Source organism: Corvus cornix, chromosome 6, assembly GCF_000738735.6.
Source record: "Corvus cornix cornix isolate S_Up_H32 chromosome 6, ASM73873v5, whole genome shotgun sequence".
NCBI lineage: Eukaryota > Metazoa > Chordata > Aves > Passeriformes > Corvidae > Corvus > Corvus cornix.
In genome coordinates, this window is record NC_046336.1 from 13,951,701 (window position 1) to 13,966,310 (window position 14,610).

Consider the following 14,610-nt stretch of genomic DNA (forward strand, 5'->3'; position numbering starts at 1 on the left):
CCTGCCCTGCCCCAGCAGGGACCTGGCATCCTCATGTCACAGCTGATCGATGGAGACGCAGCACGCAGAAAGCTCATGTCCCAGCTACTACCACCCCAATCCACAGGGTATAAGCTGCCTCTCTGAGTGATGGAGAGCACCCAGCCCCAGTCTGGCACGCACCCTCTCCTCCTCACATCACCCTTCCCAATGTCTGTGGTGCCTGACGTAGCTGAGAGCCTGTAAACACTTTGTTTGAACAATGCTGGCACTGCTGAAAGCACCATTGCCTGAGCAAAACAGCCCCAGGCAAGGGAAAGCCAATATGGAAAGGAGAATATTTATCAAAACCCTCCCCAGGCAGCCTGCTGCTGCACAGAGGGAGGAGGAGCAGAGAGATCTGTGGAGCTGGGGCTTGCACAGCAAGAGACAGTCCCTGAAGTTGTTTCTGCAGGTGCAGAGGGACAGGCAGGGATAGGGACAGGTAGAGCAATGCAGGGAGGGGGCAGCAGGCATGAAGGGCAGGGTCTGCCCCCGGCAGGGCTTCCCCCTCCTTCTCCAGACACCTACAGAAAGGCAGCTCTTGAGCAGGGCTGTGGGGCTCTCTGTGCCCCATGGAGGTCTCTGGGCAGGCCATGACCCCCTTAGGGACACCCTTTTTCACCCTCCTTTCATGACAACCTGGGCTAGTGTGTAAGGGAACCCTGCTCCAAAGCCCGTGATCCAGGGAGGATCCAGGGAGGAGGCTGAGGGGCTCACAGCACCTCTGCACCTGACACTGTGCAGGCACAGCCCAACTCTGCAATGCCAGACCCAGCCCAGACTGCCAGCACCTCATCCCACATCCCCATGTGTTACAAGGACATCTTTAACACTGCCGGTCTCAGGTCTTCTGCAAGTCACAGCCCATTTCCCACCTTGCTGCATGCTCAGGTCACACAAACAGGGTTCGTTCCCCTGCCACGTGCCGAGCCTTCATTGGGACAACATACCAGTAACCATCAGCACAACCCCCCCAGGAGCAGCACCCTCCTAGGACATCAGTGCCCCTCCAAACCCCATGGCAGCCCCCCAAGCAAGCCCACACCACTGCTGGGCAGGGGAGCCTGGTGATCACAGAGAGTACTTACAGCCGCGACAGCGCCTGGTTGTTCTGGAAGAGAAGCTCGGGCAGGGTGTGCAGCTGGTTGCGGTTCAGCCGTCTGCAGGGAAAGAAGAAAGGGTCAGGGTTTGGGGGACAAAGCAATGACCCCACCTGCAACCCAGCTGGGTGCATCAGCCACAGCTGGGTGCTTTGGCTCACTCAGAGAGGCCAACAGAGCAGAGCATCCCACCTGGCAAGGACAGCCCCATCCTGCTCACCACAGTCCCAGGCAGGGACAACAAATGGGGCACTAATAGACCTACTCACAATGTTGTAATTACATGCAGAGAGGACTCCAAGCTGTTAACTGCTGACTGCTGCTTAACTGCTCTCTTAACCTGCTGCTCGATCAGCTCCTCATATTTGCTCGAGCAGCTTGGGATTTTTAAACTGCTGAGCTATTTTACTGAGTACTGGACCAGAACTTACAGCTCCCTCGCTAACACACAGGACACAGCTGACACAGCAAAAGTCATTTGTGTTTAACCTGCTCCTCACCTCAAAAGCATCAGAAAGGACTCTAAGATCTATAGAAACAGAAATAGGTTTGCTTCCCACACTGTAAAACACCACTGCCATGCCAAAGAGAAGCTGTTTGAAGTGAGGCAGCACCGATACATTAGGGTTTAAGGAAAAAAAGGAAAGGATGCTCTCTGCAACTAAATCCAGTGGCCCCTCACCAACCCCCCCTCCATGACCAGGCACTCACAGCCGCTCAAGCTCCTTCATGTCATCGAATGCCCCACGCTCCACCATGCTGATCTGGTTTTCCATCAGCTGCCTGCAGAGAGAAGGGGTCAGCTTTCTGGAAAAGTCGTCCCCAGTGCCCCATTACTTCTTTTGACCCAGGGCACCTCACTCCCACTATCCCCTCAACACACCCCAGACTCTTCCTACTCTCTCCCAGCTGGAAGCCCACCACTCTCAGCCCAACACAATACCCTCCAGCCCTGCTGGCTGAAGCCCACAGAAAGAGGCTGAGCAACTCTAGTAGCCCCAGGAGGGGCCACAAGCCAAGCACAATATCCAGCAAGGTGGGGACAGCTGGCCCCTCATCAGGAACTCACAGGACACGGAGCTGCTTCAGCCCAGCAAAGTCATTCTTGTTGATTCGCGTTATGTTGTTGCCGTTGAGCTCCCTGCAGAGAGAAGAGGAAGAAATTAGCATGGAAGCACTCAGGAGGTGGCCAGGCACTGGGCCTCCCCTGTACCTCGCCAGAAACAGCAGGCAGGGCCCAAAGGACAGCAGTGGCTGGTGCAATTCCCTCACCAGGAGTGGCCCCTGGTTCCAGAGAGGACCCTCATCCTCAATGGCCACCAGTGCTGGGCACACAGAAGTCTGGCTCGCCATGGGTCTGTAAGCTGGCATCTTTCATGGGCCATAAGGCAACAAGAGGCAGGGACTGTCTGGCTCCTCTCTGTTCCCATGCCAGATGCCCTCCTTGGGATGCACGTCACCCCATTTGCATTCTGCAAATGCAGCAAACACCTGGGAGGGTCATCCCAAACACACAGAGTTATTTACAGAAGGCAGGGGTAACAAGAAACAAGCGTAAGTCCCCAGAACAGCAGGATCCCTCCAAACACCCAGCTGCAAGACACACGTGTGACACTTACATGATAATGGCTCCTGCCATTACCCGTGCATCACAACCGCTTTGGTGCACAGCCATGTCACACCTTCTACCTGGAGAATAAGCCACACTCAAGTTTCACCTGCCAAGAGACAGCTTGCACAGGACAAGCTTCTTTGTGGCATCACTCTCTCATTCAAAAGCCCTGGGTTGAGCACAGGGACAAGCAATCCAGCCAGAAAGGAGATGCTGCCCCTCCTTGCTCATCCTGCTGGTGGAAATACAGGGTACCTACACCCACCCCACGGCCTCAGTCCTGCCCAGGCTCTGCTGAGCACCACAAGAACGTATGTCCCACTGCTGGACATGCACGTGGGAGGGCCTTTGCTTGCAGCCTGCTGGCTACACCTTCCCCAGCTCTCCTCAGCCATGCTCTCCAGCATGCTCCTGCTAGGATTATCCTGCTTTAAAATACATCAAGCCAGGAGCTGCAGAGATTTGCACCTCACACTCAGCTTTGCAGTGCCTTTCCGCATTACAGGGTGTGATTACTGTAGGAAAAGCAGGACCATCAGCCCTGGGACACACGGTCTGCAGAGCTGGGGATCTTGGCGCAGCCCCCTATTGCAGGAGAGAGTCTCCCTGATTGGCATCATGAAGCATGGCAGTGTTTGCTTCTTGCCCATGAGGCCAGCCTGCCCAAGGCACGTGCTGGAGATGGAAGATGCCTACGCGAACACATGGCCCAGGGAGGGCTCCCATGCTGGAGACCCACTGCCTGCACTGAACACAAACACAGAAATCAAGAGGAAAACAAGCAACCTACAGGAGGGGAAGGCAGTCAAGTGAAGCATGAGCTGCTGGAGCCAGGGAAGGAAAGGCAGGAGAGTCCCACCGTGGAGCAGGTTGGGGTGCTTGGGCTGGACCACGGCGGGTCTGTAACTTCCTGAGCCCTGACAGCAGGACCAGGGAGCAGGAATGTCTCATGTCACACGACTGGCTGAATACACAGTCCATCATTCCCATCTAGAGCCAAAGCTTCCCTCCACCGGGCTCTGCAGCCATGCGAGGGGCCAAGGTCAGCGGCAGGCTGGCCTCGGGGCCGCCGAGCAGCGTGTAGGGCCACCGGGTGCAGCCAGCGCAGCCGCGCACCCCGGGGTGCTGTCATTGTCCTGCTGAAACGGCTGATAATGGCTAATGAGTTCCAGCTCGCCATTATAGCCCCGTAATTACAGCGCTATTCAGCGCCGAGATTGCCGGGCTCCTGCCATTATCCAGCCGTGTGTGCCTGTGTTGGGAAGGAGGTTGGGAGAGCACCGTTACTAGGACACAGATGAATGCAAGCGGGAATGAATAGAGGTTCCTCAGCCCCAGCGATTAAACTGAAACCCACACTCGGGCTCTGCAGCCCCACGACTCCCCCGGCTCCCAGCACGGCCAGCACGAAGAGAGCACAGCAGGCTGCCGGGGATGGGCCTCCAAACCAGAAGGTCCTGACCCTCTCAGTGGGAGCAAAAGCCACGGTCAGTCAGGCTGTAAGTCCCAGGCATGAAGCACTGGGGTGTGTCACACGTTTTAGGGACATTTGTCACCGCAAAGAGGGTCGTTTGGTATGTGCAGTTGTGTGGCCACCTCCCGCTGGACCGAAACCCTGGAGTCAGCTAAGGCCAGGGAGAAATCACAGCTTCAGGAGTGGTTTTTTCCAAATGCCCTAAAGGTTCCTTGGCAAAGAAGATTGCCTGGAAGACCCCCAGGGCCACGCTGGAGGTGATGGCACCCATTCGAGTTCCTGGTGAGGGAGGGTTCCCAGCAGGACTCCCATGGCACCTTCCTTTAAACATGCCTAACATTACTCTGGATACAACGTGTAACTGGGAGTCGAGACATCTCCGGTACTGCAGAGAGATAGAGCAAAGAGGCTTGACTTAGAACTGCCCGACCTGACAGCCAGGACTCACATCTCAGCCTGCAAAGCCCAAGGAGGTGCTGTCCTCAGAGCACCAGCATCCCAGAGCCTTAGCCAGAGGCAGAGCACAGGCAAAGCAGCATGGAAACATGCAGAAACACCAAAGAGCCACAGACTAGACATGGCCAGTCCCCGCACATGCCAAAACCAGGCTCTGCCCTCTCTCCCAGGCATCTTCTGGGACAGTGCAGCCCAAAGACTGCAGCACCAGGAGGCACAGGCAGGACTGCTGCCCACACAGTCCACCCTAGCCTCCACTCCCTGCATGCTCACTGAGCATCCTTGGGGTACTTCAGCAGTGGGGCTGTGTCTCAGGGCCCCTTGACAGTCCCGCTCCCTCAGGGACTGGCTCTGTGTGCTCCCTGACAACTGCTCCCAGCATCCCTCCATGCCTTTGTTCAGGTAAATGATGGCCTTTGCAACCAAGATGGGAACGAACAGCAGGTAAAGCCTATTTGTAAGGATGCCGAGGCAACACTGCCATTTAACTTCATGACATTTTTTCCCCTCTGAACCCCCTTCAGTTCCTCATGGAGATAAATTACAGTCTGCAGTGCCCAGAAAGCCAGATCCCTGCTGCTCAGCTGCTCACCCACTGCCTCCATGCCCTTTCCTAGTGAAGCAAAACACTCTGCCCTGCTCCACACAGCAGAGCTTCAATAAGGACTGATGTGTCTGGGGAACTGCCCAGCAGATTGGTTGTATTTCTGGACTGTGACTTGAAAGCAAAAACACAGGGTGTGCTCTTTCCTCACTAATTCAAAGGATTTAACACCAGAAAGCATCCTCAAGTTCATTTTGGCTGCCTTCCTCTCTCCCCCCAGCACTCCAAATCTCACACTGCTGCTGGAGAGGCGGCGAATTTTCATTTGCAACGCTCAAGTTTCAGAAACCCCCCTCCCATTTCTCCCTGGGTAGAGGAAAGTCATTAAAACAATCAGTCCCTTTGCTACATTGCTTGTGGATCATCCCACTCCCAGATGGGATGTCTGTGCTGCAGCAGGGTTTGTTAGACTGGATTTGCATAGTCTGGGTTTATATTTGGTTTCTAGCTTTGGATGGCTTATCCATTCCCAGGGGGTCCGATGTGTCTTTTCCCTTTGCAGGGTTTGCAGCTACACTAACTCAGTAACAACCTCAGAGAGCACAAATGCTGAGAGTTAATTTATTAAATACAGCCAACATGAATGATATTTCCCTGGGCACTGATTTATCAGGAGCGTGAAGGAGCAGACAGCGCAATCCCACTATCCCTACTCCATTGCAAGGCATCAGCTATTCAGCACACATGTGACTCCTGTCCTTGCAGCTCAGCTCAGCTCTGCTCTCCTGCTGAGGCAGAAATCCTAACTGCTCTGCTCCCCAGAATCCTGCTTTTAAGAATGCAGAGGAAAAGCCTGTGAGATGAATTCCTGCATTGGCACCCACCAGTGGCAAAATGTGCCCCAGCCCATCAGTGCCAGCACAGAGCAGGTGCCCACAGCTCTGGGCAGTGACTGCAGGGGCTGGTGGAGATGGATCCACGCTCCTGTGGTGCCTGCTGCAAGGGCCACTCCTGCCCTGGTGCCTGGTGAGGCTGGTACTTGTATTGTCCATGAGATGTGTCCCTCCCTCGAAGGTCTCCACTGCTCTGCTGTTCCTGCCCTTGCCTCAGAGCACCTGCTCCCAAGGGCATGGCTCCCCTCCCAGCAGCTCCAGAGCCCTCATCCCAGAGCCTTGACCCCAGCTGGAGCCGGCAGTGCCAGATAATAATCAGGGAAGCAGAGAAATGAAGGCTGGAAGGTCACGCACCCCACAGCAGTACCTCTGCCACCCTCCATCAATCCAGGCAGATGCACACACTGCTCCTTCAAGGACAGGGACTGAAACTACCCTGTGCCTTATTCCAGCATGTCACTGCTCCTGCCTCAAGGACATTCCCAAAACTCTGACCTGAGCCTCTCCCACAGCAGATGAACCCCGTCTCTGCCTGGCCAGGCCACCACGGTGCAGAGACCTAGCTGCTCTCTTGCCTGTGCAGGCCTCTTTCCCAGCCCACTTCTCCCCACCAATCCCCCAGTCCTAAGGGCACAGCTCTCCCTCAGGGCCTCTCTGACTTGAAGGGGCAGGACCCACTCTGTTCCTGCTCCCATTCCACATCTGTGCTGTTGGTCATTCCCTCCCACCAAGCACTTTCCTCTAGTCCCCAGGCAACACCTTCCTTTCTGTCAGCTCATTCCTCCCATTCACCAAGCCCGCTCTGAAATCTCAGCCCATTCTCCTGCCCTCTTGCATCTCTCCCAGCCTGGTGGCATCTGCAACTGTCATAAGCAACTCGTGTCCCATCACACAGACTGCTAATGGGAACACGGATGAGGCTTTGACTCCAGACTGACCCCTGTGCTCAGCACTGGGGGGCAGAGCCAGCTGCAACCTTTCATCCTACACTTTTATTGCATTTTTCAAGTCTTCTCAAGATTTCACCCGGCTGCTGGAATGTAACTGAGCCCCAGCACAGGCTCACTGAGCTGCTCAAACAAGGAAAGGTGGAGCAGAGCCCTTCCCAGTCCTGGGAGAGCTGGTCCCCTCCAGCACTGGCACCACATTCACCAGCTCCCTGGAGCCCATGTGGGCATGGCTGGGTGCTAACTCCATCCCCTCCAAGGTACCAGGGAGTTACAGGGTGCTGCTCAGGGAGGGGACACTGGTCACACACGTCCTGGGCTGATATAGCTGCACAGGGGGCTCAGCACCTTCTTGTCCTTTCCCATCCCATGCCTGTTCTGACCAGACCCCTCAAGAAGAGCAAAGGTGCCCAAGGGCTACATCGAAGACCCTTTAGGGGTCTCATTCACAGGGTGAACACCTTGCCAGCACCGCCCCTACCAGCTGCCTGCAGGTGCCCAACAGGCAGAGCCCCAGAAGTGCCGTTTGGGCTCATCTCAGAATCACTGCCCAGCCCCAAGCACAGCGCTGGCCCCAGAGCACAGGAGGCTCTGTAAGCTTTTACGAGATAGTACAGCAGGTTAGCATCACGACAGATCTTTAAGCATTACAAACAGCATCGATCATGCAAGTAACAGTGAGGATCCGGAAGGCTTTCTGTTCTCCTAACTTCTCTCTGGGGTTTTCATGCCACAGCCATTAGCTGCTCGCAGGCAGGGAATGCTTTACGCTCACGCAGCATTGTGGTGTATTACCTTCAGGTTAAAAATAAATAAATAACCTCCCTGAACCCCAGGGGGAGAGAGAAAAAGCAGCAGGTCATTTCTGTTCCACAAATGTGAAAACTGAGACTCAGCCAAGAGAACAGATTTTCCTGGATACCCCCAAAATTTGGCTTTTTATGCTGTGCTGAGTGGCCTGGTGAGGAGCTGCTCTGTAGCTTCTCTGCTTCCCAGGGCAGGGGAGGCTGCCCAGCCCTCAGGCTTCATCCTACCACTCATCAGATTAAGTTCCACTTTACATCTTCCTCAGCAAAACCTCTTTGGCTCATCCATCCTGGAGCTGCTCACAGCAGGGATGGGAGGACAAGTGCACCTCAGCTGCTCAGTTACAGGTGCCTCCTCAATCCCAGAGCAGATGGGCCTCCTGAAGCATCCCATTTGGGATGTAGAGCTTCCTCCAACCAAGAAATATCCAGGGCCAGGAGCTTGCATCTCTCTCAGTCTTGGTGCCCAGGGCTGCTCCTTGGCTGCATCGCTTTAAAAATTAATCTTCCCTTTTTCTGATCTTCCTCCTCTAGCAGCCTCTCTCCCCCATAGGACACTTGCCTCTGCTATTTTGAGCAGCGAGTGCATCCAAAATGCATGCCAGGGAAGCAGACAGTCAGCACAGCCTCAGAGCCTGAATGTAGCAGATGATTCCTGAGGGGACAGCCTTGGACCAACCCCACACCAACACCATGCAAAGGTCTCCTCCATCCCACCTCATTTCCTTCTCACTTCCAGCAGTACCACAATCCCAAGGACCCGGCTGAAAACTATCCTTACTGCTCACATTGCTAATTGCATCCTGGTGATGTACAGCAGGAAAACCTCTGCTCCCCTTACCATTCCTGCCACTGCCATCCCTGGCTGTCCCTTGAGTGGGGACAGGGGCCAGCTGCTGGAGCTGGCCTTGGAGCTACTCGCACTGGAAGCCTGCCAGGGAGCAGTGATCTGGGTCTGACGTCCCCTGGGATGAGGCCATTTGCTAACGCACAACTGTGTTTTTTACTGCTTTTCAGCAAAACACACATAGAAACATCTCCTTGCCTCTCAGGTTTTATGAAGGGTTATTTCAGTAGCAATAAAGATCAAGAGGACGCGTCCGCAGCACTAAGTACCTCTGGAGTGGGCAGGGAACCATGAAGGACTCAGAAGCAAGACAAAGACAGACTCCCTCAGCTGCCCACATGCACGTCCTGCTCCACTACTCTCCTGCACCAGGTTGCCAGAGAGCAAATCAGTGCAAGGATACAGGAAAAGCCCCTCTTCAGTGGGAGGTCATGGGCTTGTACACCTTTCCCTGGACAGGACACCCTTTCCCTGCCCACACCACCCTGGTGGTACCCCAAATCCCTTCTGTTCCCCCAGGCTGCAGGTTCTGCTGCCCTGTGATGGTCCCTCGTGCATCCTTTACCTTTTATAGCTGCCTCACTCTTCTGCCAGCCGGAGTTTTGATAGGAAACAATGAAGTAGGAGAGAATGAAACTCAAAGCAAATGCACGTCCTGTAATGGGTCTGTTTCTGTAACTGGACTGTTTCTGTGTGTGCTGCCCTGCACCGGCACCGTGGCCACCATGCCCAGCTCACCCTGGGGCTGCAGGCTCTGGGCACAGCAGCAATGGCATTTGAAGGTGCACATGAGAGACCCATAATTAAAACTGGAAACAATTCCCCTTCCTTGCTCCCACCTCAGCAGCAAGGAATTGCTGTTAGCACAATGCATCACTCTGGAGGACCAAAGTGGCAGCACATTTAAGGCAAAAATATCTGTTTTAAAAGATGCAATAAAACAGAGCCAGGGAAGGGTTTATAGGGAAGCAATTGTTGTGTGAGGTGAGAAGTGGTCACCAGAGGCCAATCTGCCTGGCTTTATTGCCTGTTACTGGTGACTTTTTCCAACCAGGGGACAATAGATCCTCCACTATCAGCCTCGACTTCAGTCAATACAAACACGACATAGTTTTTTAAACTAATATTTTTCCAGCATGCAATTCCATAGAGAGTGAGAACGCAGCGTTACCATGGCAATATATAGACAGCATCTGCCTTGGACGTAGCTGAAGGGAGAAATTGGAATAGAATTGCAAATTTCCTCTGTCCAGGAAGGCTCCCAAGGAAGCCACTGCAGTGGGCTGGGCAGGCTACCTTCCCAAGCCAGCCTGCATCCTCCCAGTGCCCAGCACTGGCTCTCCTGAGAGCTGAGGGCTGCAGGGCCAGCCAAGCACTGCCCTGGCTGGACAACGGTCCTGCATCCTGCCCCAGAGCTCTGCAGAGCCTGTGCAGACCCTCTGCAACCAGACTGCTCAGTGAGAACTTGCCCGGGCACTTCAGGGAAGGGAGAGGTTGACTTCCTCAAGGTGCTTCCTAAGAATGAGCACTCCTCAAAGCCCCTGAAAGGAGAAGCAGCCCAACAACCGGTGTGGAATGCAGGAGTGTTGCTTCCATACACCAGCCTGGCTGCTGCAAGACATTTTGATTAACTGGTGAGAGGTAGATGCAGGTGAATGTATTGAACATGCTCTGATCAAGAGCTTGCTGCCAGAATTGTGGCAGAGGATGGTTGGGCAGTATGCAAGTGTGCTTCAGGTGCAGCTGCCCTGGCGTGGTGCTCTCACACCCAAAGGCTGTAGCTCAGCACCCCTTCCCTCCACCAAAGCAGACAGAGGGATGGCAGGCTGCATGGGGCCCATTTCAGCACAGGCAAACCCCCAACTTTGAGAACCAGGCAAACAGAAGCCCCATGAAATGCTGAGACCAGGGACCCTGGAGGGGAAAAGCCAGAGCCAAGAGGCGTGCAGTGATGGGGACCTCCAAACCCAGCTCTGCTGCCTCCCACATGCAGGGAGGGACACTACACAGCCCACAGTGAGATGGGGGATGTTCAGCTCATGGGAGATGAGGCAAAAGGGGCAAGTGGGGCAATTCTCAGCTGTCAGCCAAAAACTTAAATAGCAGGAGAGTGTGACGCCATCACAGTCAAGTCATCCCATACAAGCAAAGAGCTGGGCTGGAAGCTGCCATTTGACAGTGGCAAATTTGCACTGATCCTGCTGGTGTGGGGAGAGTGATCCACCTCCCCAACAGGGCAGCCTGCTCTTCAGAGACACTGTCAAAGGAAGAAAGAAAGAAAAGCAAGCAAATGGGGAAGGGAACTGTGACCTTCTCCCACAACTCTTCTCTGGTGGCTGAGGCCTGAGGGACTCCTGGAAGCAGATAACACTGTAGTGCTGGAGGATTATCACCCCATCCTGCCTACAAAGCCTTCAAGCCTCTGTTGTGCTTGCCAGAGGTGTAGGCGGAAGCACAGGCATCTGTGCAAAGTGCCCAGAGACTTTGCTGCTTCCCGCCTTGCTCAGCCCCGATGCAGTCAGAGGGCAGGTGCACAACCCCCATTTATGTTGGGTTGCAGACTAAAAGGCACTTAGGGAGCAATGTGCTGTGCCCTGGCACAAGGGGGAGGGGTCCTGTCCCCCCCATGCAACCATCACTCATGGTCCATCTTAGACATGTCTGCAGCCCTTAGTCTCTACCAACAGCATGGCACCCACCAGGAAGGTATCACAGGGCAAACTGTGAAGCAGAAGATGAGACAATTTTTCCCCAGCCCATGATTCTCCAAAGTTGCAGTGACTCTCAAAGGCAAGTAATTCCCTCTTCTTCAAAGGAAAAGGGTGTATTTCAAAAGCAATGGAGCTCAAACCTCGCTGCAGAATGCTGCTGACTGAGTCCCCACTATGGCAGTGCCAGCAGCAGTGCTGCCCTGTCCAGGGGCTTGACCCATGCCACCGTGGGGCTCAGCCAGGTGGGAGGCTGGAGAAAGCCTGGAGGCTCCAAACCCCACACTGGCACGCAACAGGAGAGAAATTCAGTGGCAGGGACACCACTGCTCACTGGCACTGTGGGGTGCATGGTGAGGTTGGCCTCACTCACACTGTGCATCTCAGGGCTTAGGAAAAGAGGAAGGCAGTGGAGGGCACTGGTAAGAGGTTGATGACTTCCCACAGAGAGCTGGTCTCTGGAGAGAGCAAGTCCTGAGCACAGGCCCTGCTGCAGACTCCCCTGCGGCTGATAGCAGACCTTGCTCCATCAAACACTGAGAAGTTGGAGACTGCAAGGTTGCAGCCTGCTTACAGGGAATTGAAACTCACTTAGGAGCTGTTACAGCAGGATTTCACTGCTAGGAGATAGACCTGCTCTGCACAGACATCCTCAAGCACCTGCAAGGGTGTGCAAAACAGCAGGAAGTAGTTATCCAGCAGACAACACCCACGAGAGAGCAAGCATGTCTAGCTCAGTCCAGCCAGAAGATCCGGCATCGCCAGCTGCATTAAAATCCAGAAAACCCAATGCTGCTGAATGGCAACAGACATGGAGGACCAGGTCAGTGGAGGCAGAACGAGAGACAGCAACAGGACCCACCGCCAGAGGGGGAGAGATGCCCTGCCAGGGCAGGAGAGGGACACCCAGCAAGGGCATCCTCCATTAGCTCACTCCAGCATTGCCTCATTTAAGCAGTGCTGAGCACCTGCCCAGCGGGCAGAGGTGGGGACTGAAGGCCAACTCTCCCCCAGGACCCTGCACCTAGGTGCATGGAGAGCTGATGCCAAGGACCCCATTAAGCTCCCTGAGAGGCAGAAAGGGCTAGTGCAGGCTATGCATAAACCTCCCCCCTGCCCTGGACACAGAGGGAAGGGGGGATCCTGTCTCAGACCTCATAAACTGGGTCTATGGGATGGCAACTCACAGCAGCCTGGTTGCCGTGCTGGGTAATAATAATTTGTATGAGGATAATTATGGTGGGAGAAAAGAAAACTCCTCTAAAGTGGTATCCTGCAGAGCTCTTGACGCTGCACGCTGGGTGCAGCCCTGGCAGCTGCCAGGCTGTCTGCAGTCCCTGCATGCAGTCCTTGCCTGCAGGGTCTCTGCCCATCTCTAGGCAAAGGGCACAGTCACAGTTCAGGAGCTGCAAACAGCACAGCACAGGGCCAGGAGCTAGGAGCCCTAGAACATATCCTGCAGCTCTCCTGCCCAAGGAGGCAGCAGCTCAACACTTCCCTGCACTGCAAGGAGGATGTGGGAGCAGCCTGGCCCCAGGGCCAGGGCCAGACAGCTACTGTGCCACTATGCTCTACTGCAGCTACTGGGATGGGGCACCTGCTGCTACTGAGTAGAGGGTACAGGCTGGGGACAGCCCTGCTCTCTGGCCGGGACGGGGTTCCTGCATGCCAGGAACCTGCTGCCAGCAGCAGGTTGGACACGTTCAGCTCATGCTGCTCTCCCTGGGTGGGGACCCCGTGCAGCCACAGAACCCCGGGCAGGGAGACCTGCCCAGCCAGGCACAGCAGCAGAGGCACCCCTCCTGCTCAGGGGAGCTCAGCAGGTGACACAGCACCCACACAGCCGGCTGGACCATGACTGTGAGAGAAAAGCCTTCCTTAGCGGGGCCCAGCTCAGAGAGCCAGGGACACCTCCCCGCACTCCTGAGGACGTGGCAAGGGATTTGATGAGCAGTGAAGTGCAGGCACAGGGGACTGGAGAGGATGGGTGAGCTGCCTGGCTCACGATGGGTGATCAGCACGGCGGAAGGCTGGTCACACCGTGGGGGAGTCTCAAGGGGAGCTGGGGGAATGGGAACTGATCCTAGCATGATGTGCGGCACTCCCAAGAGAGCTTCCTGGGGACAAAGGGGTGCCCAGCACAGGTAGGGGCTTGGGGTGACAGAAGCCCTCAGAGAACCTCTCTGGTTGTGTAGCTACCCTCTGACAAGTCCCGGCAGGGGTGGCCACACACCTGCCGGGGGGTGCTATGCGGCTCGCGGACCCACAGGCGCAGTCCATTCTGGGCTGCCCCAGCGCAAATGCCCCCCGGAGCAGCCCACTCCCTCGGGCACAGCTCTAATCCCAACCCGCTCCGCAGGCTTGCACAAACACTGGCACACGCGGGTCCTTGGACATGCCGGACCCCTTGCACGAACCTCACACAGAGAAAGGGTCACACACACACCCTGCCCCAGCAGGCTCTCTCACACACGCACTGCTCTCCACCTCAACGGGCTATTGCACCCCCCCCAGGAAGGGGATAATGCACGTAAACTCACCCAACAGGCTCTTCCACACGTATCCCCCGGACGGGAACTTACAGACACACAACCCCCGGGCGTAGCGGGACACCGCACATCACCCACCCCACCAGGTTCTCGCACACGCACCTTTTGGGCGGCCGACCGTGGCCCCGCGGGCATTTGCACACGTACTGCCCTGAACAGACACGGTGGGCACTTGCACACATCCCACACGGGCTGCTGCACACCCCCGCCACGGACAGCCTCTTGCACACGCGTCCCCTGACGGGCTCCCGCACACACTCCTGACAGGCTCCCGAGCGCGTTCCGCTCCCCCGCGGGGTTCTTGCCCACGCGGCCCCGCGGGGCACTCGCTCCCCACGCGCTTTTGGACACGCACTCTCGGACAAGCCCCCGGCCCCGGCGCCCCGCCGGGCTCCCGCACCCTGGCCCGCCGCACGCCCACCGGCGGCGGACAAAGCCCGGCGGTACTCACAGGCGCTCGGTGCCGCGGGGGATGCTCCGGGGCACGGCGCGCAGGGCCGAGCCGTGGCAGTCCACCGTGGTGCCGCTGCAGGCGCACAGCGGCGGGCAGGCGGCGGCGCGGCCCCGGCACAGCGCGGCGCACACCAGCAGCCAGGCGGCGGCCCGCAGCCCCGCCGGGACCCCCCCGGGCCCCCGGGGGTCGGGGCCGCCAT

At 56.3% G+C, this 14,610-nt stretch overlaps 1 protein-coding gene across 1 annotated transcript in view; it reads right to left on the reverse strand.

Moving 5' to 3' along the window:
* SLIT1 (slit guidance ligand 1) overlaps window positions 1-14,610 on the reverse strand; it is a 61,332-nt gene extending 46,722 nt beyond the window's left edge. The window contains 5 exon segments of the mRNA XM_039554001.1: window positions 1,110-1,181; window positions 1,833-1,904; window positions 2,191-2,262; window positions 14,409-14,589; window positions 14,592-14,610. Of these exon segments, the coding sequence (XP_039409935.1) occupies window positions 1,110-1,181; window positions 1,833-1,904; window positions 2,191-2,262; window positions 14,409-14,589; window positions 14,592-14,610 (416 nt within the window).